Source organism: Equus asinus, chromosome 2 (assembly GCF_041296235.1).
Source record: "Equus asinus isolate D_3611 breed Donkey chromosome 2, EquAss-T2T_v2, whole genome shotgun sequence".
Classification (NCBI taxonomy): domain Eukaryota; kingdom Metazoa; phylum Chordata; class Mammalia; order Perissodactyla; family Equidae; genus Equus; species Equus asinus.
The window spans coordinates 88,315,724-88,341,148 of record NC_091791.1 but is presented as its reverse complement, the minus strand read 5'-3'; the positions used below and the strand labels follow the sequence as shown (position 1 = coordinate 88,341,148).

The 25,425-nt window shown below is 45.8% G+C and overlaps 1 protein-coding gene across 8 annotated transcripts in view; it reads left to right on the top strand.

Annotated features, from left to right (window-relative positions):
- Positions 1-25,425, top strand: part of WDFY4 (WDFY family member 4) — a 301,742-nt gene that overhangs the window by 145,181 nt on the left and 131,136 nt on the right. For all 8 annotated transcript variants that reach the window (XM_070493267.1, XM_070493276.1, XM_070493259.1 and 5 more), the window contains 4 exons: positions 1,775-2,013; positions 3,853-3,974; positions 5,498-5,683; positions 6,899-7,035. In XM_070493267.1, the coding sequence (XP_070349368.1) occupies positions 1,775-2,013; positions 3,853-3,974; positions 5,498-5,683; positions 6,899-7,035 (684 nt within the window). The remainder of the gene's footprint in view (positions 1-1,774; positions 2,014-3,852; positions 3,975-5,497; positions 5,684-6,898; positions 7,036-25,425) is intronic.

Here is a 25,425-nt window from a genome sequence, read left to right as displayed (position 1 = left end):
AAGAGGGGAGGAATGTCCCTTGTCAGCTCTGAGGACATTAAAATCAAGTTCTTGGGAGGTCGTGTTGAGAAGGGAAGTAGCTGCTGGTCTCCTGTCTCAGTCAGTTCATGCTGCTAGATCAGAATACCCTGGATGGTGCCACTTCACAGCAGACATTTATTTCTCACAGCTCTAGAGGCTGGGAAGTTCAAGATCAAGGTGCAGCAGATCTGGTGTTCAGTGAGGGCTCTCTTCCTGGGTTGCAGATGGCCGTCTTCTCTTTGTAGCCTCACACGACGGAGAGAGACAGGAAGCGAGCTCGCCCATCATGGAGTCTCCGTCCTCAGGACCTAATTATCTCACAAGACCCCTTCTCCAAATACCATCACATAGGGGCTTAAGGTTTCCTCACGTGAATGTGGGGAGACACAAACATTCATAGCAGCTCCCCAGGAGTCAAAGCAAACACTCAGCGCTAACACAAGAGAGTGGGTGCTCTGGGAGCTGAGGTGTCTTCAGGGGGTGCTGGCCCCACAGACTCTCAGTTCTGCCCACATCCACCTGCCTTCTCTCCTGCTCACCGCCTGTGACTCCAACAACACCTAACCTCAGTTTGAAAAATGTAGCCCATCTGACAAGCAAGAGAGGGTGATGATAAAAACATGAACCCCAGACTCCAGCAGATTTAAATAAAACTTGACTTCATTAGTATAAATACTTGCATTATCTATAAAATTCTTAAGAAAGGAATTGAGAAGTCACAATAGGCTTTCTAACAGACTGAAACATTTTGCACATAATTTTTGTTCGATAAATTCTTTTCTCTTTAAAATTTTTTATTTATTTTTGTTGAGCTACAATTGGCGTATAATATCATGTAAGTTTAAGGTGCACGATGTGTTGACTTGATACATTTATAGGTTGCAATATGATCGCCACCATAGTGCTTGATAACACTACTATCGTCACTTAATTATCATTTCTTTTTTGTGGTGGGAATAACTAAGATCTAGCTTCTTAGCAACTTTGAAGTTTATAACACAGGACTGTTTTCTGTGATCACTGTGCTGTGCATTAGATCTCCAGGACTTATTTATCTACTAGTGATGAAGCCAAACAGATGGATGGAGCAGTCAGTGTTTAGGCTATAAATCAAGACTTTCTGCCTTCCCCGTCTGTTTCTCACATGCTAAAATCCACAGGACTCCCTCTTCCTCTTGATGACAGGGTGGTTAGGAGCATGGCTCAAGTGTCTGACCCTTGCTGACCGTCTAATCTCTCTGACCCTCAGCCTCCATATCTCTAAAAAGGAATAATCTTAGTGTCTATTTCATGATGTTGTTACAATGTTTCAATGAGGCAATATATGTAAATCTATGCAAATCAATGCCAAAATGCTTAGCACGATACCTGGAATATTGTAAACAGTCTATACATGATGATTATTATTAATAATGGCACATTTAAAAAATTCAACATTATTGATAGCCTGTTCTTCTAAACTGAGTGTCAACCGTGTCACCAGTATTTCAGAAATTTCTGGTCCCCACGTCTATTTTCCATAATATGGTCATGGTAAACTTTTATTTTATGAAAGTTTTTGGTAAATCCAAATGTCCAAATTGTCTTTACTGATCATTCACTTAAATAGAAGCTCAAAGGTAGGTGACACTAGTCCTATTTGAATCTTAGATGATGTCACTTTTTGATTGTATCATTTCCACTGCTAACTGGGTCATTATCTAAAATTGCGAAGTGTTCACAAGTGTGTGTGTGTGTTTCTTTTATGACACAGGTCATCGAGAACCCCTCTTCTCAGAGGGACACCGTCATCAGTGCGTTATACAGCAGCTTAAATAAAGTCATTCTTTACTGCCTGTCCAAGCCTCAGCAGGCCCTCTCCGAATGCCTCAGCCTGCTCAGCATCCTGGGCTTTCTGCAGGAGCACTGGGACATTGTCTTTGCCACCTACAATTCCAACGCCAGCTTCCTGCTGTGTCTCATGCACTGTCTGTTGCTGCTCAGTACGAGAAGGTGAGAGCTGCTTGCTGGCTTCCGTGGCCCGCAGTGGTCAATGCAGAAAAGAAAGCTGAAGAGGGACCCTTGATTGAGGTCGATATAATCTTGTTGTTTATCTGACTATCCAAATTATATGCAATGTTTGATAGCATAGTAGATTGTTCTCAAACCTGTCCATGTGACTGAACATCTAGAATGATCATGAAATAATAATTGACCTTATTTCCACACTTCTCAGGTTGTAAGAGACCTCATTGATTTAATTTTGGCGACAGAAGACTCCAACATTATGTATCCATATTGATTTTATATTGTAGGCAGATTTCAGAAGTATTAACATTTGATAAATGCAATCTTAGAATTGAAAAATATATAAGAAATTGTATCATGCAAGCCAGGAATCATTTTGCTTGCAGAAAAAAAAATACATACAAAATTTATGATATAAAATGATGTCCGTAAGCACATTTGTGTAAGAAACAGTAGTAAAAAGAAATTAAATTAAGCTTATTTAAATCCTTTTCTCAAAGTCCAAGGTTTGAAAATATGTTAGATTTCTCTGCATATGTGCATTTTCTCTCTCTGTGTGGCAGTGTGTGTGTATTGTGCATCCCCAGGGCCTTGGCATCATACTGCCTACAACTGTTATCTCGTATTAATGCAGCTATGTTGATTGTAGAGGAAGAGAGGACTATGCGATATTACACTTTGCTCTTGTCCTTTTTCTTGATCATATTTATCCTAGTACAAACCATGTTTGATTACTTGAAAAAGAAATTCCCCAAATCCTGTCGAGTGGCCTATTGAACATTACAAAACACTGAAGTTGACTTGTCTTAAAATTCTCTGGGAAGCCCTGGAAAATTCTCCTAGCCCAGAGGAGGTACTTGCCTTTTTATTTGTTTGAAATAAAAGAATCCATTTTCAGTGTACGGATTAAATTAAGGAGGTTCTTCTTCCTTTTCTGTACTTCAAGAATTAGACCCTATCCATACAGGAAGCATAGGTAAGAAGAGCGAAATGCCAGCTGGTTTGTGCGCTTGACGTTCCACCCTCCTCAGATTCCTCTATTTAGCAAAATGGGCTCCAACATCCAAAGGGACTTTGTTCTAGAAATTTCAAGAATGGACATTCTCATAGGCTGGTATTTTTTCATTTCCTTGTTTGTCATTTTTGGTTCAATCCACAAACATGTACTGAGTGTATATTCTGCTGGGTTGGCTGAGGGGTCCATCGAAGAGGGCACATGGACATTCACATGACTAGGGGCCCTGGAGTGCATGGTTCAGGGGGGACCTAATATGTAAACCACTGCACCCAACTTAGAACCAGCTACATGATGTTTGGGGTCTCCACAAAATACGAATGAGGGTCTCATTCAAAAATTACCAAGAATTTCAAGAGGGTAACAAAAGAGCCCAAGCCTGGGGCCCTTCTGAGTCTGGGCCCTGTACAAGTGCACAGATCATGGGCCCATGAAGCTAGCCTTGGTCCCATTCCAAGCAGAATGAGATCAGTGCCAAACACAGGCAGATTTCAATGCTTTGGGAGTCTGCAAAAAGCAATGACCAGTTTTGATGGTGGGGAAATCAGGAGAGGGTTCAGGGGGCCTGTGGGGATTCTGAATTGAATTTAATAAGATGGGAATAAAAAGAAGGTGTTCTTCCTATTTTCCAGAATGCTGTTGTACAGTATCTGTCATGGAAGTTATCATAACATGTTTGCTTTAACTTGATTAGACAAGTTTTTCCATATCAATATGTACTGAGTTTGAAGGATGATTCTTTGTAATAAAGAACAATGGAATAATCCCAAAGAAACTGAGTTTATAGTGAAAAATCTCTTGTCTCTTAGTTATCCAGAAGGATTTGGTTTGGAACCGAAGCCTAGAATGACTCCTTATCATCAAGTCTTTCTTTCTCCAAATGAAGAAGGAGGAGAAAAAAGAGGGGAAGACTTCCCAAGTCTGAGTGATGGTACATTTTATTTGTTGTTTCTTTTGGGGGCGGGGCATAGAAGGATAGTGGTAACTGCTAGGGTTGCATTTTTCAGTTTATTCTTCCCTAGATAAGGAACCAAATACTACTAAGGAGATTCTTAAAGGCCAGAAGAGGTCCTTGGAAATCTCAGACAATGTAGTAGCACAGCAAGGTAACCTGATAGAGAAGAAAATTGGAATGGGCTTTGTGTATTAGAAATGGAATGGAATGATGGATGGATGGATGGATGGATGGAAAGATGAAGAGAAAGCTTTGTGGGACTTGACTTGATTAGACTAAGAACTTAGTGTCCTTACTAAAATCCCAGTGGACCTCACTGTAAGTTAATTTCAATTCTCAGGTGGTCACTTGAATTTTCCCTTAGACCACTAGAGATGGAAACTGGCATGTATCTCACCTGGTTCAAGCCATTACCTCGCTGTCTCTCAGTTTTCTTTCCTAGAAAACAAATTCATTACTTCTATGAGATTTTGGCTTAACGGAGTTTATTCTTGGATTTACTAATATCAAATCAAGTTAAAGGGATTGGCAATTCATAAAAAAAAAAAATAGCAGCCAGATCCATGTGTTTGAGAGATTCCTCCCTTTTGATCCAGGAAGCTTCAGCAGACTTTCTTCCACCACATTGGTTACTGACTATGCCACTTACCGTATGGTATCTTGTGATACCAGATGGTAGACCTAAGGGCCTCTGTTTTCTGATTAGATAGGTGCCCAGAGCCAATTCTCAAACATCTTACAAGTTTAAAGTTTCCTCTGACACAGTGTTCTTTCAACATGAACCGTTGCATTTTGGAACTTGGCTAGGAGAGTGGACTGAGCAACATCCATCCCCCTACACTGAGAAGAACAGACTGAAGAGGCTAGTGCCAGAGGGGGCACCCAGTGGTCCAAGATCAGAGGGAATTTAGGCACTGTTCAGGGGATTATAGTTGTGTGGCATAGCAGGAAGAATTGGCTTGGTAGATATTTCTACATCTGGGAAAATCCAGGATACTGAGGTGGGAGGGTCGGGGGAAGCATGATTCAGTGCCAGGAAAGGGGACCAGCTTGGGTCCTGGGCCCCCAGGCACAGTCTTGGGTTTGGTGTCCATTCCCCTGAGGGGATAATGTAAAATGTAAGGTTGATAGGAGCTGTTTTGGGGCAGCTATTTGCTTCCCTAGAGCTCACACAGGTATCTCTATTTGATATCTAAGAGTACTGGAGGGTGGGAGACAGAGACTTTCTGAGCCCATCAATCAAATTCCCCAGCTCTGGACATGTGAGGCAGGCAGGACTCAGTGGTGGAAGCAGGAGAAAGCCCAGCTCATGTGGATGTTGTTAGCATTGACATCGGTCCTGTGGCTCTCTGTAATGACTGCTATCTGGCTGGAGCTTGCTAAGCTGGAATGCTGTTCAAGAAGGATGCGATTAAGATCAACCATGATATGCCATCTCCTGGTCATCTCTGAGAGAGACACTAAGGCCATCTGATTGTGTGATATGCTCTCTCTGTTAGTCCAGCACAACATCCAAAAGACGGTGCGGACTCTCTGGCAGCAGCTCGTGGCACAGAGGCGGCAGGAACTAGAGGACACCTTCAAGATTGATCTCTCTGTGAAACCCGGAGAGAACAAAGTGAAGATCGAAGAGGTCACCCCACTCTGGGAGGAGACAATGCTCAAGGCCTGGCAACATTACTTAGGTCTCTGTCTACTTGGCCCCAGGGAGTGGAATTTCTGGGTCTCATAGATCCAGACTTCTCCAAGGTTCCACTCAGGGCCCAGAGCCTTTTCTACCTGGACCTTCTCTCTTGTCCCTTTGGTGGGTGGGGTTTATGAGACTGAAATCTCATGCATCTTTGCTCACAAAGAATGAATGGTGCTTTGCATCTTGGGTGAAAGGAAGGCCAGAAGTGCCAACCAAGCAAGCAGATTCTGGTCATCTTTTAAAGGGAAGGGCCACCATGTCAGAGCTCTAGCTTGGGCTCTGGAGCTCAGGGTTCTAGGTTCTGCCCTGCTATGTTCCTGCCTGCTTTCAAATCTTGCACCAAGTCGTACAGTGCCCTGGAGCCTCAGGTTCTTCATGTTCCAGGTGAAAGTCTTCATCCCAAAGATATTAACGTCCCTTGCATTCTACCAGACTCAAAATTTCACCCTCATATTAGTCAATGCAGTTGTAGGAATGAGGTTTCAATTTTGTTTTTAAAGAGGACCTTGCTCTCAAATTATGGCTCATATGCTTGTTTTAAGTCTTTCAGCACAACAAAATTCACAATGATTTGAGTTAGTTATTTCCATGTGTATCATCCCAGACCACCAGTAGTTTAGAACCTTTATTTCACTGGCTTTCCAAATTAGCCCTGGCAAATATATATGTACCTATGTGCAAACACGTATAATTTGAAGTCAAAATGTCAGATTCCATTTCAGGGAAAAGTGCAATAAAATGGGACATATGTATCCATGAGTATATATACTCACCCATAAAATGGTGACATGAATGTTAAAGTTTACAAATGGCTCTCTTTTTGCCAACAACCATATTGAAAACTTTATGTATTCCAGGGCCAGTGTGTTAAACACATAGTCTCATTTACTCTTTGTGACACCACAGTGAGGTTAGATAGCATTAGCCCCATTCTACAGGATGAGAAGACTGAGGCTCAGGAATGTTAGCTAACTTGTCCAACATCTCACTTTGAGTCAGTGAGCTGTGGAGCTTGGAGTCCCCCAAGCCCACATTGTATTTCTTAGCTAGAATATGGCAGTATAAGCTTATAGCCTGGGCTCTTTCCCTTATTGGAGGCAGGCACACTGGGCTCATGCCCCTGGCGGGCCGACTGAAAGCCAAGCCAGCTGTAGGAATAGTGTCCTCCTTTCGACTTCACCTCTGACAATCTTTGTCTCCTCGTCTTCAGCATCTGAGAAGAAGTCGCTGGCCAGTCGCTCCAATGTCGGACACCACAGCAAAGTCACTTCGTGGAGTGGAAGCTTGTCCTCAGCCATGAGGCTGATGCCCGGGAGGCAGACCAAGGACCCTGAGTGCAAGACAGAGGTGAGGCCCGACCCCTTTTCCTTAGCATCAGCCATTTGCTTCAAACCTGTGAGTCACATTCTCTCTCTGCTGTCGCTGGACGCAATCTACTTCCGCTTTCTGAGTGGGTACCAGTATGCGTGTGGCCTCCCAGCTGAGGCGACACCTAGGGGAGCGAGGCCTTGGTCTGGTTTAACTCGAAGTGAAGATGGGCTTCCCTTAAGTGCCAAGAGCAGGGGTTCCTTATGGCATTAAAAACCAAACCTATCCTCATTCCCCTTCTCTCTAGTGTCAGCTGTGCTCAGAGAGCACCAGCCCACAGCCCAGCAGGAGTGGGCACAGAAACGTTGGTCCTGTTGCCAGGAGACATGGTGATGGGTCCTCTTGACTATGTGGGGCTGAGCCTTGGGGTTTCCCAGTCCATTTCTCTAAAGCTGCGTAACCCACCATCCTACAACTCAGTGGCACCAACAGTGATTTTTTGTGACTGTGGGCGCTGCGATAAGGAGTCTGGAGCACAGCAGGGGTGGGCGGGGGTGTCTCTCCTCCCCCCTGCCCAGGGCCTTGGCCAGGCTCATTTACTCACACATCTGGCGCTGGCTGCTGGTTTTAATCTGAGACCTTAGCTGAGACAATTGGCTGAAACACAGCTTCTCCCTGTGTCTTGGGCTTCTTTACAAGCTGATGGCTGGGTTTCGAGGGCTGATTTCCATAGGGAGGAGGAAGGAGAGAGACAGAGACAGAGAGAGCCGGGAGGAAGCCATGTGGCCTTCCGTGACCTAGCTTCAGAAGCCACGCAGCATCATATCTGCTGCCTTCCTTTGGGTGAGACAGGCGCAAAGTTCTGCCCAGGTTCAAGGGGAGAGAAATAGACTCTACCACCTGCTGGGGAAGTCGCAAGGTTCTGCGAGAGCATGTGGGGCTGGAAATATGGGAGGATCTTTCTGGGAAAAACAGTATGTCACATATTCTAATGCTGGGATCACTGACATCTTCAGAAGCAGACTCTGGTCGTTGAATGGACATGGTCTTAAGGTTAGGAGACCTCGGGCAATTTACTTAACGTCCCTGAGTCTTTATCTCTTCTCCTTCTCAGAGGGGCAAATAACTGTGGGAAACTGTGGGAAGGGGCTCCCCAGGGACGTGGAGTAGATGGTTGATAGACACATTGTACAACTTGTGTTCTCTGCCCATGTGACTTTGGAAAGTGAGGTGGACCCCAAATTCCACCAGCTCAGAATCTAGGCTCTGCTGTCCCCATGGGTCTGTTGTCCACTGGGGAAGGGCACAGTCACCAGATGCTGGGGAGAAGAGAAGGAAAGGCTGCCTGCAGCTGCCAGCCAGCTGGGGGAAGGAGACCTCCTTCTTCCCAAGCTTCGGGAACAATGGGCTTCAGGATATAGGGAGAAAGAGCCCAAACATAAAAGGGAAGACAGGAAATGAGCTCAACTGGGCTGGCTGGCCACCTGGCATTCAGAACTGAGGGCAGGCTGTGTCCTCAGTGCGTTGGCTGTGGAAGACGCTGCTCAGTAAGTCTGTCGACAGACTCCCTGGCTTACTGAGTGATTAACTGCTGTAGATGTCCTAATAGCCACATCACACAGCTATTATTAGCCCCCTTTATAGATGTGGAAACCGAATCTAAGAAAAAGTCAAGGGCTCTGCAGCAGGGAAGTGGCAAAGGGAAGCTGGGCTCGCCCATCTCTGTAACGCTGAGCAGGACCTTAGGCAATTCCGTAACCTCTCAGAACCTCGTGTTCTGCATTTACAACTGGGAGCATGCTTGGTTTACAGCAGAACATGTGGAGCGCTGGGAAAATGCAAGTGCTTTCGAAATAGGAGGCAGTTTGCAAGATTGCACTTTACCCCATAGCTCTCGCTGCCACAAAGGGGACCATTCTGCGTGTGGTGTAGCTGCATGGAGACCTAGAAGCTGGAGCATCCCCTCTGGTGCCTGAGCACTTGCTCCTGATGATGCCATTTATAGAGGAGGGGTCCAGCCCCTCTACTCCTTAACCTGGTTAGCAGTGTCCCCTGGGATTAGGTCAGTCTGGCTGGAGAGCTAAGGAAGGGACGGCTGGGATGCTGTGTAGGGACACGCATTTTATGGAAACTCTTGCAGGCTATTGATGCCTCCTCTTGCCAGTGCCCAACCCCTGCCAGGTCACTGTTGTCATCACAGCTCAGTTGCCCCCGAGTCCTGGAGAGATTGGTTGAGAACCAGCTGATCGGAAAGAACCTTGAATAGACTGCTATGTGTGGGGCTATGTAGATTTACAAATGGCTTGTAAGAGTTTGCTCTTGGCTCACATGGAGAGATGTGGAAGAAAGAATATTTGAAACTTGCTCTGTCTTTGACGAAGGCAGGCTGCTGCAGATGTTGTCTTCTATATCAATTATTCATTCATTCATTTACTCCAAAAATATTTACTAAGTGCTTACTCTGTACCCTGCTCCAAGCACTGAGTTTACAGAAGAGAGAAAATCCGACATATTCTCGCTTTAAAGGAAACTGAATTCTAGGAGGTGAAGATAGATATAAATAAATTCATAAATGTTAGGGGTACTAAAGGCAACGAGGAAACATTGAGCAGGGTGAGTGGGAGAGGTGGCAAGAGAGGTGCTGGGCTGTTAGATGGAGGGGGTCAGGGGGCATGGGAGCAGAGAAATAAGGAAGGACATGAGCCTTGTGACCCTCCAGGAAAGAGTGATCGGGCAGAGAGGACAGTCACGCAGAGGCACTGAGGCAGGCATGTTCTGGAGTGTTCTAGGGCAGCAAAGGCCAGTGTGGCTGGACTGAGTAGAGAGAGGGTAGCCCCAGGGGCTACCCAGGGGACATCTCCCTCAGCTGTTGGCCCCAGGAAGAACTGTGCTTTTCCACAGCAACTCACGAAGAGGAGGACTGTCACTGTTTTGCTTTCCTCTTTGATCTTGCACTCAGAAGCCCAGAGAGATAAGTGTGGCCCAATTCTTGTAACTGCACAGACCCGGTGGGATAAATTTCTGCAAAACATGCATACACACATACGTGCACACACACCTCTCTGGCTGCTTCTCTCCTGTTGAGCCCCATTTTACCTTCAACCTGATTTATTTATCCTTTCTACAGCTCATAATATCTTGTGGAATTTTTTAAGACAAATAATCTTTGAAACAAAGTGGACTGTGTTTTTATTTTAAAAATTAACTGCGTCTTTGCTTCAGAGATCCTATACCAGGAACTCAGTCTGGGCTGGGCACAGCGCCCGGTGCATAGAAGGCTCTTAAAGAACGTGTAGGGAATTGCACGGAGCACCCCATCCTTTTGCCAGGATGAAACCCACCAGCCTTCAGACCCCGCATCCATTACTCATCCTCACGAGATGCCTTTGTTGCTAACAGAAGGCACAACTTCTCAGGTACATATGTATGCTGTGATGTCATAGGAGAAGAGCATCAGCTATTTGCCCTGGGGTCTGTTTAATTATTTTTAAAAATTAATTTTGATTATTACGGCTGATTACACCTCAGCGAGCAATGTAATTGATATTTTCTAATGCATCCCAAGGAACATTTTGTACAACACGCTTTTTGTTGTTGAAGGTTAAAGACTCCGTTATTGGTTTTTCCCTAAATATGCCCACATCATTAGTTCCTCCAGTGAGAAGGTCGCCATCTGGAAAAAGCAGCGCGGAGACATTATTCAGGCACAAGTGCATGAAATTGGTGTTTTCGCATCTTCTGTCTCTCTTCTGGAAAGAAGAGGCTTGTAATTAAAGGAGTTGGTTGTGGAGGGAACATTATTCATGTGGTGTTATTCCTTATCACGTCAGCGGCTGACAGCTCTGCAGCACTGGTAAATTGTTCCTAAGAGTGAGACATACGATGTACGAGCCCTAATTCCTCTTACCCATTTTTATTTTCCGTAGAAATGTTTTCTTCTTGGCAGGTGAGCCGAACTTTGAGGCAGGGCTGATATGATAGAAGTTATTTCTTCTTTTTCTCCCCCTGATCCCCATCAAAGTCCCTTCTGGAACCAAATTGTAAAGTCATGGGTTCCACTGGGGTGAAGGCTGTGGGTGTCAGCCTGTCATCAGAGGCTGGGACCTTGGGCTCCCTTGAGGCCACCAAAGGCCAGTGAGGATGTCCTGGAAGCCTCTGGATCATGTCCACCCTCAGCTTGGAGAAATCCGGAGAGCATCCTCTGGCTGGCCGCTCGTCTTTATGGCAGTGGGCACGGCTTTGCTCACCTGCTCAATTTCAGGCTTTCTTGTTTAAAAAGAAGTTGAAAAAAAACATCGACAACCAAGGTTGGTGTCTTAGTTTTGACAGACACAGCATGACAATGTAGGATGTTAACATCACAGTAAACCAGGTGACAGGGTGATGGGAACTCTGTGCTACCTTTATAACTTTTCCGCAAATCCAGAATTATTCCAAAGTACGTAGTGTGTTATCCTCTTTTTTTTTTTTTTTTTTAAAGCATTAACAAACTGAAAATGGGTGACCGAGACACGGGAGCTGGGGGCCGGATGGGAAGGGGCGGGAGGATGAGAGTGTGGGAGGCCGTGAGCAGAGGACAACAGGGGGCGTTGCAGGTGGCAGAACGGGCACAGAGGCCAGGTTGGGGTTAGGCAGGGAGCTTGTACTGCTCACCTGTTTGTACAGGTTGGACTGGAGGTCAGGCCCTAAGGGAGGGGCCGGGCTGGGAGCGGCAGCGTCGTTCAGGTGACAGATGCTGGGGGCTGCAGTGGCAGTGCTGGGAGCGGTGGAAAGCAAAGAGCACATTGGAGAGTTCTGTTTCACTGAGACTGAGATGAGCACAGCGGGGCCACTTCTAGGCTATCAAGGGGTGGAGCCCTCTGGATGGGCACAGCCACCTGAGCTGTGTCTCCTTTGGCAAAGTGTGAGCTGGATTTCACCCCACTTTCCTCCTGAGATCCACTGTACACGTGTGGACAGCGGTCCCATGCTGGGGCCAGGTGGGCCTCACCTGATCACTGTTTAGGGGGTTTAGAGAGGAGTAAGGCCCTGTGGGGCAGGGCTGGGCTGTGTCTACCACATTTCCGTGGCTTTTGGAGATTGCTGAGCAAGCTTCCAGTTGCTGTTTTCAAAGCCGTATATTAGAAAGTTGAAGCGGCCTGTGAAGGAAATCGAGGGCGCTGTGAAATTTAACAGAAGGGGATGAGAAGGTACCAAGAGCCAGAGGGTGGCACACTGCAGTTGCTAAGACGCCAAAGACAAGCTTTTTGCAGGGAGTCTGTGTCTGCCCTGGCAAGGACATGAAAGCACTGGACATTTGTTCCAAGGCCGCTGGGGTCTTGTCAAGGCTGCCCTGTGGGCAAGCCCCCTGTCCACCCAGACGCACCAGGGCCTCCTGTAAGACCAGCAGTGCCCACAGCGGGGGGCCTTGAGATCTCAGAGACGGGACACTTGCGTGACCAGGGTAACTATGGACCTGCCATCAGCTATTTCCCCAAATGTGTGCCCAGGCCCACTGCCTCCACTCCCAGCCACAGAGCAGTCCTGCCCTTGGCAGAGGATGAGATGCTGGCTGAGACCAGCAATGTGGTGACAGCTGCATTAAAGGCAGCCCTGGCTCAGGTCCCCAGCAAAGGAAATGACATTTTTGATCGTCCACTCTGAGCACTTCACCCATTCTCTCTTTTAGAAATCATTGTGGAAAATTTCAAACATCTACAGAAGTAGAGAAGATAATGAAATGAATCCCCATGTATCTATCCATCACTTAATTTGCACAGTTTTCAACTCATGGCCAATCTCATCCCATCTCTATTACTACCCACTTTCTTCCCTGCATGGAATAATTTGGAAGCAACACCCCAGACATCATATCATTTCATGCATAAATGTTTCTGTATACTTATTTTCCCTTTAAAGAAGTCAGGAAGCCCAAATAAAAACTGCAGAAGAGGAGGCCAGTATGCAGAATTGAAAGGCGTCAGTGTTCACGGTGGGAAAGATCAAGCAGCTCTTGGTCCTACTTTCTGGCGCGTTTGTTGAGAGATTTCAGTCTTGCTGAGGTTGAAGGCACGGGGAGCCTCAGAGACCCTCCTGCCTGTTTGAGGAAGGAGGGCGTGGTCTGACGAGGACACGCTTTCACATTTGGGCCTTTGGCGCTTCCGTGCTCAGGGGGCAAAGGGCCCTTGAGATGTGAGCCTCAGTTTTCACTCAGCCAAGAAAAAGGCTCGTGTCAGGAGAGCCCCAGGGCTGAGAAGAGATTTTTGAAAATGGAAAGGAATGAACTTTGAAATGAGGGGAAGTAAGTGGTAGTGTCGACGTGACAGCTGAGGAAGTCAAAATGCAACTCTCACAACAGAAGTTAGAATTCCCAGAGATGTTCTATATAAAAGAGTTAAAGTCAAAGATCTTCAAGAGGTTGCAGGAAATTTAAAAAATCTGAAATTCAGAAGATTGTTACATGAACTATTTTTGCTTAAACTTGTAAATTCAATATGATGTTTGTGGGCAAGAGAGAAAGGACTTTTCCAGGAGATGAATATGCCTGTAAAAGAGATGTTTGGAAGCAGGTGGCCTAAATTTGGGGGAAGATTAAAACACATGAAGGCTTCTAAAATTGAAGGGGCAAGAGGAACTAGAGAGAGCTGAGATTTTGACGATGCTTTCTCATTGGTGTGGCAGAAGGACAGAAAGACAGCCTGTGTCAGCACATCAGGAAAAGAGGGGGCTGGAGGGACAAAACCATTGAAAACCATAGAAAAGAGAAGAGCAATTCAGAAAACCTCACATCATGGACTTCACGAAAAATTACAATGCTGTGTTGTTGGAAAACCCAGTTGTGTTCGGTGGTGGGAAAAGTCTTGTGAGCAAGTAATTAAATGAAACTATTGTTAGAGGAATAAAACCACTCAGAAACAAATGAGAGAATGATTTTTTTAAAAAAGACTTTGAAAAGTATAAATTGCCCCACTGATGTGAGCACTGTTACTAAGACCTTCTGCTAAATGGAGTCTTGGTTTTCTTAATTGTGGTGAGAAAGGCTGCCAATGACTTATTTTCCCTTGATGCTTTTCCAGAGATACTGACCCTAAAAATAATGCCACTTTCCCCAGCCTGGACTTAGAGCTCTTCAGGGTGTGTCTGGACTAAGATTATTTCCAGAAAGGACTTCCTTACCCTCTGGTTATGGTGGTTGGTATTCAGGGGCAAGAAAGAGAAAAATGATGAAGTCCAGTGCCTTATTTCTTAAACCTCTGAGGATTCCTTTCTCACTGCAACTGAAAGTGAAGACTCTGTGGCAGGTGTTGTAGACTTGGTCTTGTGGGCACCTTCATTCCAACACCGCACCCAGAATGGACCTTCCCACTGCAGCACAGCGTCCTGGTGACAGAGCTGGGGACGTAGCATTATAGGGTTATGGAAATGCCGCCAGGCCTGGGCAATGGGGAGGGGTTAAATTAGCCCTTTAGGTGTTCTTCCAGTGGTCCGGGCACTCAACAGGGCCCTCTCTCTCATTTCCTCTCTTCTCTTGACTCACACACACGCATGCATGCACACACACACACTCACACACTCACACATCCCATTCTGCAAACAATTGATGTTAGAACCCACCCATCACATCACGGTCAATAGGTCCTGACAGCAGAGGATTTGAAAAAGCAGAGCATCACCGACACAGCATCAGTATCCAGAATGAGGGGGAAGAACAAAGATGGGCTGATGGAGACAGTGGCTTTTCCTTTTCCATTTTAAGGAAATCGTAAATGTCACTAGTCTATCACAAGTCCTTGTTACAGGAGTTTGAAAAATAGAAGTAAATGAAGAAAGTAAACACTGATACCTTTAATGATGTTTCTTTACCAAGTGCTTCCTGTGTGAGACATCTTTATCTTCATAATAGAAGGATAATTAACATCACTAATCATCTAATTAAGTTCATTAAGCGTCCACCAACAGTGCACCATGAAGTTGACATTATGTTCTACTGTCAACAAACGCTTTTGATTTCTTAGGAAGTAATTAAAATGTAAATTAGCATGCGATTGTATGCACAGGGGAAGTTTTGAATCGGATATTCGTTTCAAAACTGCTTAGAGCAACATAGCTTTTGTTCTTTTCTTCAATAAAGGCAGACATTTTGCTATTAATAGTACGTATTAAAGGTGCCGTTCTGTTGTTCAGTGTTTGGGTCATTGTGTGGTTATAGTACTATACGACACAGGGTCTGGTGATTGAGTTGCTCCTGTGCCTTGTGCTTTTGTCCTTATTCAATCATTTTATTTAATAGGTTTATTTGTGTCTCTGTCCTTTGCGTTTAAAAATATCACAGGTGATTTTTTTTTCTGAAAACTTTCTGTAACTTAAATTCTCTAGTTGAGTTTGCCCTTTATAGGCATTTTAGCTCAAATCTTTCAATGCATCCTTGTCAGGTGAGGTTTGGGGACTATAACCAGTGACTTGCTGAGGGCAGGTGACACGCATGCCCCGGCATACATAGGAATGAGAGAAGATGCGCAGATCAAGCTGGTGGTCCAGCCATCCTTGGTTGCGAGTTCCCATTTTTCTGCTTTTTCAGGGCAGCCCCTTGGCTTCTGGTGAAATATTATAATTGGAATGAGCATGTTGTGGTGCTAAATACACCTCATCCGATTAGGACCCTTCCTGAAACGTCACAAAGTCCCCAGAAATCTGCTGGAAAAGCCGCCAAGACAGAAGCCTCCAGGCTCAAAGCCCCACAATTTTCATTCTTTAAACAATTCTGATGGAATCCTGGAATGCCTGTTTTTGACTAAAGCTTACAATTTACTGTGAGAGCTCCGTGGACATGGTCCCCACCTCCACCACCTTCTCGCATGAAGACACGGGGCAGTTTGAGCATCGAGGTGATGTCACCTGTTCAGTGAGGAGGAAAAGGCTCCACTGGTGATGTCAAACCTCCTCCATCACTTCTCAGATGATCTTTCCAGGGGTGGGTTTAGGTGGTGCTGGATCCAGGCCCCTCAGTTTTGTGTGAAGAAGATCTCAGATAAAGGCAGAAAGAATACAATGGCCCAAGAGAGACTGTCCCTTGTCCTCTTGCAAGGATCCATGTCAGGGCTTGGCCATGAGTAGAACCAGCTGAAGCATTAACTGCTCATCACTGTGGGTGCAGACATCCCCATAGTCTAAGCAGAGAGAGGCTGGTCTCTTGGGGTGGGCAGGGGACAGATGTCATTGCACAGTGACTGTTGGCAGCGAGGAAGCTGACCAGGCAGGACCAGGGCTCCACACAGAGCTGGGCAGTTTGGGGAGCAGGCCCTGAGTTCTGCCCCAGCTCTGCTAGCAAGCTGTGAGCTGTGGTGTGGTCTACATCCCTCCAAAGAAAGGTGTCCCCTTCTCATTTTTTCATCTAGAGGGGTCTCCTTTTTCTAATTCCTGTGAAGGACAGGACCTAGGCTAGCAGAGACCCTGGCCTCACCAAGAGATCCCACTGCTGAAATCGAGTGATGGTGCCCTTCTCCTAATGTCCTGTGAGCACCTGCCTCACCTAATAGATAGAATTTTCTCTACCAGAATTTTCCTTTTGACTGTTTATTTTTCAAACGTATCTTAAAGCATAGTCTACTATATCAAGACTTCCTAAGAATGCGAAGTCCACACAATAAATGAATCATCTATACTGATAGTAACTCACTTCAGTCCATGGTGGCTTGTGGTCCTGCCTCCTGCTAGTCACACACTGCCTCGTCTCTAACTGGCGCTAGGAGATGGCTCCATCACTGTGCTCCACAAAGTGCCATGCTGCCATGGGCTTTCCCACAGTCACCTCTGTGAGCACCTTTTGGCCGTTCAGCCTCCCAAGAAGTGGAGTTAAAGTTGTTTTGCTTTTGGTGGCAAGATGATAGCTTGAAATCTCTCCGAAGAGCAGGCACTGAGGTTATGCACGTTCCACGAATCAATGGAAGCTTCTCAGCGTGAGGTCACGCCCACTGCCCATTGAAAGGCACATGGAATCTACATCATGTGGTTTTGAAAAGTCCTTGGGGACGGATGCTCGGTTCCTCCTCCGGAGACTTCTCTAGGCTGAAAAGTGTACTAGATCTTCTCACCTCCTTCTGCCAGTGACTTACTGGTTTTCTTTCCTTTCTCATCTATGGGATTTTATCTATTACAACATCAGGCTGTGTTTATATGCTGTATATGATGGCTGTCGCTGAGGAGTATTTCAAAGTAAATTAAGGTCCAAGTCTGCAGATCAACCCGCAATATTTTAGTGTATATAAATACTTTGTCATGTGCAATTCAACAACATAATTCAACATAAATTCATTGAAACGACGAGCATTCCTTGTGAGGAGTATAGTGATGAATAACACATGGTCCCTGTATTTAAGGAATCCTTGTCGTCTGGTTATTTATCTCCCTAGTTCGTGACAGAGGAATCACAGTAGACAGGTTTCTGAAAAAACTGTGTGTGTATGTATATATATATATATATATATATATACATACACACACATTTATACATATATATATCAAGATTTTGTAAATTAAAGCAGAGTTGAAATTAATTTAGAAACCTGGCCATTTAAAGGAATCTTGGGTTGAATCCTTTTGTAAACTGAATTCAGTCCTTTATTTTAAAGGCTAATTATACCCAGGAATCTATTTTGAGGTTCAGATTTTTCTCTATCAGATGTCTTAGTGTGAGGCAATCCTGCATTCCCCAAACTGGTGTTGTGCTTGGGGCAAGATGCCATCATCCCAGGAAATGCTTTCAATTTTTAAATATTAGAAACTATGGATGCAGGAAACACATTTTTTTTGTTAATTCTCTAAATTCGAATATTTAAAACTTAAACGTATTCATCAACGCAAAAATGCTTTAGTGTTCACAAGACAGAAGTGTTCCAAACTATATAAATGATGAAACAGCAGATGGTGGTGGAGTGGAGAGTCAGGCTGGGACCCTCCTGAGGCGCTGCTGCCACTCACAACCCACTAGGCCCCCCGCTCCCAGCTCTACCATGAAGCGCCTGCCACGTGAGTTACAGGCGCGCTCTCGCCTGGGACCCATCTATTACAAGAAACCATTTTGGTTAATTAAAAAAGTCTTTCAAAGTCTCAGAACAGGAAGTTCTGAAATTTTCTTCTCTTCGCTGTCGTCGGTGGGGGTTGATGAAAACTTGGCTCTTTGGCCTGCAAAGAGGGGAAGAGAGGCTGACGGTGGAGGAGAGAGAGGAGACAGCAGAAGGAGGTGGTGGTCCAGTCCTGGGTGGCCCAGGAGGAAGGCCTAGGGGTCCATGGGTGCTAGTTTATCTACTAGGATAATTAGGAGTGATAAAGGGAGGAGCTGAGGTCCTTGAGTAAAACAAAAGCACAATTGAACGAACATGTGTGGGATTGATTCTTGCAAATGGTTCCCGAATCGTGGACCCCTCCGTAGAGGACCTGCTGCATGGCTGGGGCCACCGATGAGGCGGCCGCTCTTGGTTTGGGGAAACAGACTGTAAGCAAAAGGGAACAGATGAGAAAACATTAGATAGTGTGACATAGTCTGAAGGAAATGGATGATATGCTGGAGGCTGGCTGGTGTTAGCTGCAGCTTGGAGGTGATCGTGAAGCTGGGAGGAAAGAGTAGCCGTCCAACATGGGGAATGAGAACTCCCGGAAGGGACCCAGCTAGGGCTAAGGCTGGAGGGCGGGGCTGAGTTTGTATATTTGAGAACAGAGAGAGGTCCATATAAATGGAGCACAGAGATCAAAGAAGGGAGTGGTCCACGGGGAGGGTGGCAGGAGCCAACTGTCAAGCGCTTGTTCCAGACTCTCTAGGGGATCAGAAAATAGATCTCTGTTTATGACTCCATCTGCAGCTATATCTCCATCTCCATCTCTTTCTCGTCTACGAAACACCTATTTCTGCTCTGAACATTTCCTCCTTCAATGTTCCATGCACGTTCATTGATTTCCTACCCTATCCCAGGCCCTTGGGTTCAGGCCAGGAGATACTGACAATAAAAGGCACAGTTCCCTACCTGGGAGTCCCACCTTCCAGGCGGTGAAATACATACAATGTAACTAGAGGTGGAAGGCTCAAGTGGTACCCTAAGTGGGGCTTCTTGGAGGAGTTTGAGCTGAGACTCAAAGAGGAACAGGAGGAGGAAGGATGCAAGGGAAGACTCGTGCTGAGGGAGGAGTCCCTCCAGACGAAAAGGGACAGTTGTAACCACCTACCTTGTGGGTCGGCTGCCAGCTTGGTATCACTGGAGTATTATATCCAGTTTATCTTATCTTAATTTTCATGTGTTTATTTATATTCTGACTCACTCCCTAGAGGATTTATGGTACCTTTAGATGAGGATGCATGTGATAAAACAAAGAAATGAGATCAGGAAAAATAATAAAAGAAGAAAGTGAATTCCTGGGGAATTAAGATCATAAATAAGCAGTCTATAAAGATTTACAGTCAGGCGCCTACACTGTGCCCAAGCTTTCTGGCTGCCATTGTAGAGTGGGAGGCAAGGTAGTTCATCCATTTATTCCTCACCCATCAATTGTGCTTCTGCCAAGAGGCAGAAGTGCTTGAGGACAGGGACATACGGAGAGCAAAGCAGATGGTCCCTGCCTAGCAGCTTACTCTGCCCCATGGCACTTTCATGCCATCCACGTCCTGAGTTTTTAAAGATCAGATCTGATCATGTCACATCTCTGATCAAAAACCATCATTTGTTCCCATACTGTCCAGGATGGGACTCAGACCCATGACCACAGTGCACAAAGCTTGACTGTCACTGCTTTTCCAAGTTCATCTCCTGCCATAGTCTTGCACATACTTTGCTCCAATCAGGTCCACTTCCGTATTTTGTCATAATGCGCTTTCTTCTCCCATCTCTACACTTGGGTAAATGTGGTCCTGTCTGCTTGAAAGAGCCCCCACCTTCCATTGGGCCAACTGCTTCTCCTGAACTTTAAGGACACTACCCCTTCTGGAAGCCCGCCAAGCTGTGCAGCCACAGCTATCTGTTGTGCACTCACAGTGGCTGAATCTAGGAGGGCCCAGCCTAAGGGAGAGGGGACGGGATGGTGTTGATTAGGTTACCTGCAAGTCACATGCAGCCCCACAGTGGGCACCTTCTGGCAAGTCCCAGAGTGGCCCCCAAGAGAGCTGAGGAGAGCAGGGGTGTGCAGCCCCCTGGGAAACAAGGATGTGGTCAGGGTTGCCCTCTGAAACTCCTGGCATGGGCCTATACTGCAGCCAGCACTGTTCCGAGAGCTCGGGCCTAAGGTTCTGTTCTGGAGGTGGTCAGTGACGGGGCAGTCCTGACCAAGGCAGCCTTGTCTCTCCCCCTAAAGTCTAAAGAAGGAATCCTCCCCATAGACTCCAGTCCCCACTTGTTATCTCTCTTTCAAATGTCAGTTGTAGTGTCCAGGCTGCCTCAGGGTGAGGCATTATTTGGTGTGGACGGAGCTGGGATCTTTTGCCAGGGCTGCTGTAACGAAGCACCACGGATTGGGGGGCTTCACCAACAGACACTTATTGTCTCGCTCTTCCAGAGGCTGGACAGCCGAGATCAAGATGTCGGCAGGTTTGGTTTCTCCTGAGGCCTCTCTCCTTGGCTTGTCGATGGCTGTCTTCTCACTGAGAACATCCTTGGTGTCTCTTCTTCTTCTTAGGAGGACCCTGACCAGATTGGATCAGGGCCCACTTTAACGGCCTCATTTGACTTAATCACCTCTTGAAAGGCCCTATTTCCAAAGACGGTCACATTCGAAGGTTCTGGGAGGCAGAGCTTCAACAAATGAATTTGGGGAACACAGTTCACTCCGTAACAGCAACCTCAAGTCTGAATACCTGCTTAGGGGAGGATGTTTTCATGGGTTGCAACCCCCAGGGGAGATCCTCCTATTCATGTCTCATCCAGACCCCGTCCCATAATTCCTCACCCGCTCCCGCCTGAGGAGGTGCGCATCTCCAAGAGCCTTCCTTCTGAGGACGAGGCTGACAGAAACATGGGGAGACGGGGCTGAATTCAGGTAAGGTCGACATAGCGACACTTTCCGTTTGTCTGAGCCTCACGGAGGCCCTGATGCCCAAAAGGAGGCAAAGAGGAGCGAGGGTGTCTTTCTTGAGGAGGCCCCGGAACCTGTGGTCCCAAAGCTCTTGTTCTTTGCTCCACCAGAGTATTTTTTTTTTAAGTAGTCATTCTCCATGTACTCAAGACGATTGAATTTAATAAAAACATCACAGTTCAAAAAAGACAAATCAGAAACTACCGTTCACCATAGGAATTAATCTGCGCGTGAATTCAACCAGAGGTGAATCGCACTGCGGTGGTGTGGTCTCTCTTCACCCACTCTGCACTCCAGTTGTTTGTCATTATTGCTGGAAATATGATTATTACTCTGCTATTGCTTGACATTTATTAAGAATCCAGGGGCTGTGTCTCCATGGCAGAGAAAAGTACAATTATCTAGGCACTTGGAGAAAAGAGCGTTTCCTGGCCTGAGTCATCCAAATGGATACCCCCAAAGACCCCCGGACCACGCCCACAGCTTGTTGCAGAGCCCGGGCTGTTCCGTCACTTGGCGCACGTTGCATGCTAACATTTTATGGGCACACGTGTAGACATTATACGTGATTTATCCACAAACAGGGAAAGCATTTAATTTTCTCATCAGCTGCTTCTAGCATCTCACTAAAATGAGGTCTCCACTCAGGACTTGTATTTAAAGGCAGGAATGTCAGCCTTCTAAGCAGAAGGCACAATAGAATGACTCTGTAGGTAATCTGTTTATTGAATGTTTTGCAACCAGGAAGATACTGAATTTCAGACAGGTTTAAATGTGGCAGTGGGAGTGAGGGCCAGCACCGCCAGCTCCTGACCCTCGCCTTTCACAGACCCAGACGTGTTGGCAGGTGGCCCTGTGGGGTCTCATTAATCCTGCCCACACTGGGTGTTTCACTCCGTGCAGGGAATGACCAGCTGCAGAGAATTTGGCCCAGAGGAGTGATGGGGGTCTATGAGCTTTCAAACTTTTATCATTGCCTCCATTTGCCAGGCCCTGGGGACAGAGAGGGGCAATGTCCTCAAGGAACTTATTCTGGGGGGCTGGCGGGGAACCCAGATGCTGTAATGTGGGTGGTGCCTCTGTAGCCCTGAGCAGGCGCACTGGGGAAGGGAAGAGGATTAATAGTAGTTACTGGTTGCATGATAACTACAAAGGGCTCACACTGATGTGATCCCCTCTGTTGCTCACTGCCACCCAACTACATGGCAGTGTCATCAGATCCCTCATCCTCTCAGCCTGTGCCAGTGGAGGAGAGGTGACCAACGAATGACCAGAGAGAGTGACCAATGAGAAAATGTGATCCGTGGGGGTGGAAATTACCTCTACACCCACATTTTCACTCCTGCCTCCATGAACTGGAGACCGCCTGAGTGTAACTTGAACATGTCACTTGTTTCCTTGGCCATAGAAAGTCAGATGCTAAAGAAATCTAGATTCGACACTGAAATCAAACAGCGTGGTTATTGCTTTTCCTTTATGGAATAATTAGTGAATATTTAGAAACTTTAAAAAATTGCAAAGAAGACTGCCTACGGTGGAGTTGTGTTATGTAGCGTTAGGTTTGAAATCCATTCATAGAATGGAAATCAAGTTGTCAACAATACTCTTAAAATTCCCTTATTCATCGGGAAAGATACCATTGTGGTTTTGTGAATTCTGTACCATCCTTCTATACATCCACCAGGCAGCTTTTCCACCATTTGGGGAACAGATTGCTAGTTCTTTGTTAAGTGTCCAATGAAGTGGTTAGCTTGTTCAATCTGGAGGGGACAAGATTTACAAAAAATTGTCTTTAAACATGAGAATTTCACTCAATGCAATGGGTTGTTTACACGCAAGAGAAACATGAGTCTGTGTCCAACCCAGAGAGCAGTGACTCATAACGTCCATCCCAGGTTCATGATGGGGCTTTGGTGGAAAGGTTGTGAGAATTGCATTGTACAGTATTTTTAAATAAACTTTCTATTTTGAACGCTTTTCATATTCATATTTAATACTGCCATATGCCCTTCACCCAGTTCCCCGTGTTGTTAATGTCTCACGTTACCATAGTGCGTTTGTCAAAGCTGAGAAACTGACATCGCTACATTCCTGGGAACTAAACTCCAGACTTTATTTTGCTTCCATCAGTTTTCCCACTAATCCAGGATCCAGTCCAGGGCACCACATCATGTTTAGTTCTCAGGTCTCTTTAGCCTCCTCCACTCTGTGACAATTTCTCAGACTTTCCTTGTTTTTCGTGATCTTGGCAATTTCGAAGTATACTGTTCAGATATCTCTGTAGAATGTGACTCAATTTGAGTTTGTTTAATACTTTTCTTATAATAAGCCTGGGGTTTTGGATTTTGGGGAAGGCAGACCACAGAGGAGGAGTGCCCTTCTCGCTGCGTCATATCAGATCAGGGGCACATGACGCCCATGTGACATCATCACTGGTGACGTCAGCCTTCGTCATAGGGTCATGGGGGTGTCTGCCAGATCTCTCCACTGTAAAGTTAGTTTTTCCCTTTCCATACTCGATTCTTCCGAAGCAAGTCATTAAGTCAAGCTCTCCCTTATGGGGAATGAGTAATTAAAGTCTGCCTCCTGGCAGGGGAAGTATCTACATATATTATTCGAAATTCTTCTGTACGGAAGGTTTGTCTCCTCTCTCCCATTAATTTATTTATTCAATCTTTTGTTTATATCAGTAGGGACTCATTCATACTTCTTTTATAATTTGAACTATAATCCATTAAGCCTGTTATTTATTTTGTTGCTCAGATTGCTCCAGCTTATAGCTCATAGTATTTAATTGATCTCACCCTTGTTTTCACTGTGTAGCTCTCTTGATTGTTTCCACTGATCACAAATATGAATCCATATGAATTTTATGTTTTAATGCAAATCCACTATAACCCTTCCTAACATTTTTGGTGTGTGTATTATTCAGGAAAAATTAGGTTATGTTGCAGCAGCAAACACCCCTAAATCTAGCTGGCCTAAAATAGGAAAGGCTTATTTGTCACTTATGCTACAAGTGCGTTGTGAGTTGGCCACGAGTCTGTTGTGTCATATCCTCACTCAGCGACAGTGGCTCATGGAGCAGCCACCATCGAGAGCATTGAGCATTGCCATGGCAGTTCAGAAAGAGCTTAGCAAATTGCCCATGAGCTCGTAAAGCTTTCGCACATTCTCCCTGGCACCTCTCAGCTCAAAGGTATCAAGAAGGATGATAACACAATGTTCCTACAGAAGGAGAGAACTGGAGACGTTTGGCAAACAGCGCTAATGGCTAGCACACTCTATTTTCTTTTGGTTTTTCTTTTCTATACAGATCTCCACAGATTTAATTGTTGTTATTGTTAGCAGCTGTTCTCTAACCTCCTCTTAAAAATCTCAATACATCAAGTACCTTGTCTTAGATCATTAAATCTTTTTTGACACCGGGGTTACAGTGAATGGTGGCGTAGATTGTACATGAAGCCATCTGGCCAGAGTGGCAAAAGGAAGTTGAAATGTAGCCTTTGTCCCATTATTCAAGTCATCCATTCTTGTCCAGGATGGTGTCTGCCCAAAGGGGACACAGAGGTGCCAAGGGCCAGTGGTGGCCCTTTGCGAGAGCATGATTTGTGGTGACTGCATAATACTCGATCATAGGAATGAACCATCCTTCCATGTGTTCATATTTAAATTGTTTCATTTTGTGCTACTATAAAGAGGATGGTGGAAAATGTTGTCCAGTGAATATTTGTGCATCTGTCTTATGATTTCCTTGGGATAAATTACTAGCAGTGGAAATAGTGAGCCGAAGGGTTAAAGAGAGAGATATAGCATGTCAGCACAAAGTAGAGACGGTGCGGATGAAGACTTGGGGTTCCTCACTCTTGAATCTAGTCCAGACCCGGCAGGTACAGTGCTAGGCCGGAGAGGCCAGAAGCTATAACTGTAGTCTTGGCACCAAGTTTCTGAGCAGGATCTGTGGGGCTGCCTTAGATGTTGGCCTTTCTCGTTTTCACAAGGCCACACAACTGTGATTACAAGGCTAATGATGCTTTAAACAAACAAGTGTAATGACTGTCATCAGTGGACAGCAGGCGCTTCCTGTGGGACAGTCTGGGGAGGGGGGTCACCAGCAGCTGGCCAGCCCAGGAGTGCCCCTGGCAAAGGTAGGCACCCCCAAGCTAAGGTCAGCTCATTTAAAGGTGACCCTCCAAGAGGGATGCTCTCTCTTCCTCGTTCCAAGATCTGATCTGTATACTGTAGCCAAACCCCTCCCTGATGAGCCCCTGGGACAGCGGGCACAGGCTCTTTAGTCCAGATCTGCTTTCTCTCTCAAACCTCCAGATGGCCTTCGGAGGCCCTTTGTTCTCCTTCACGGGTTCTCAAACTCTTTGCTGCACAGGCAGTTGCTAAGCA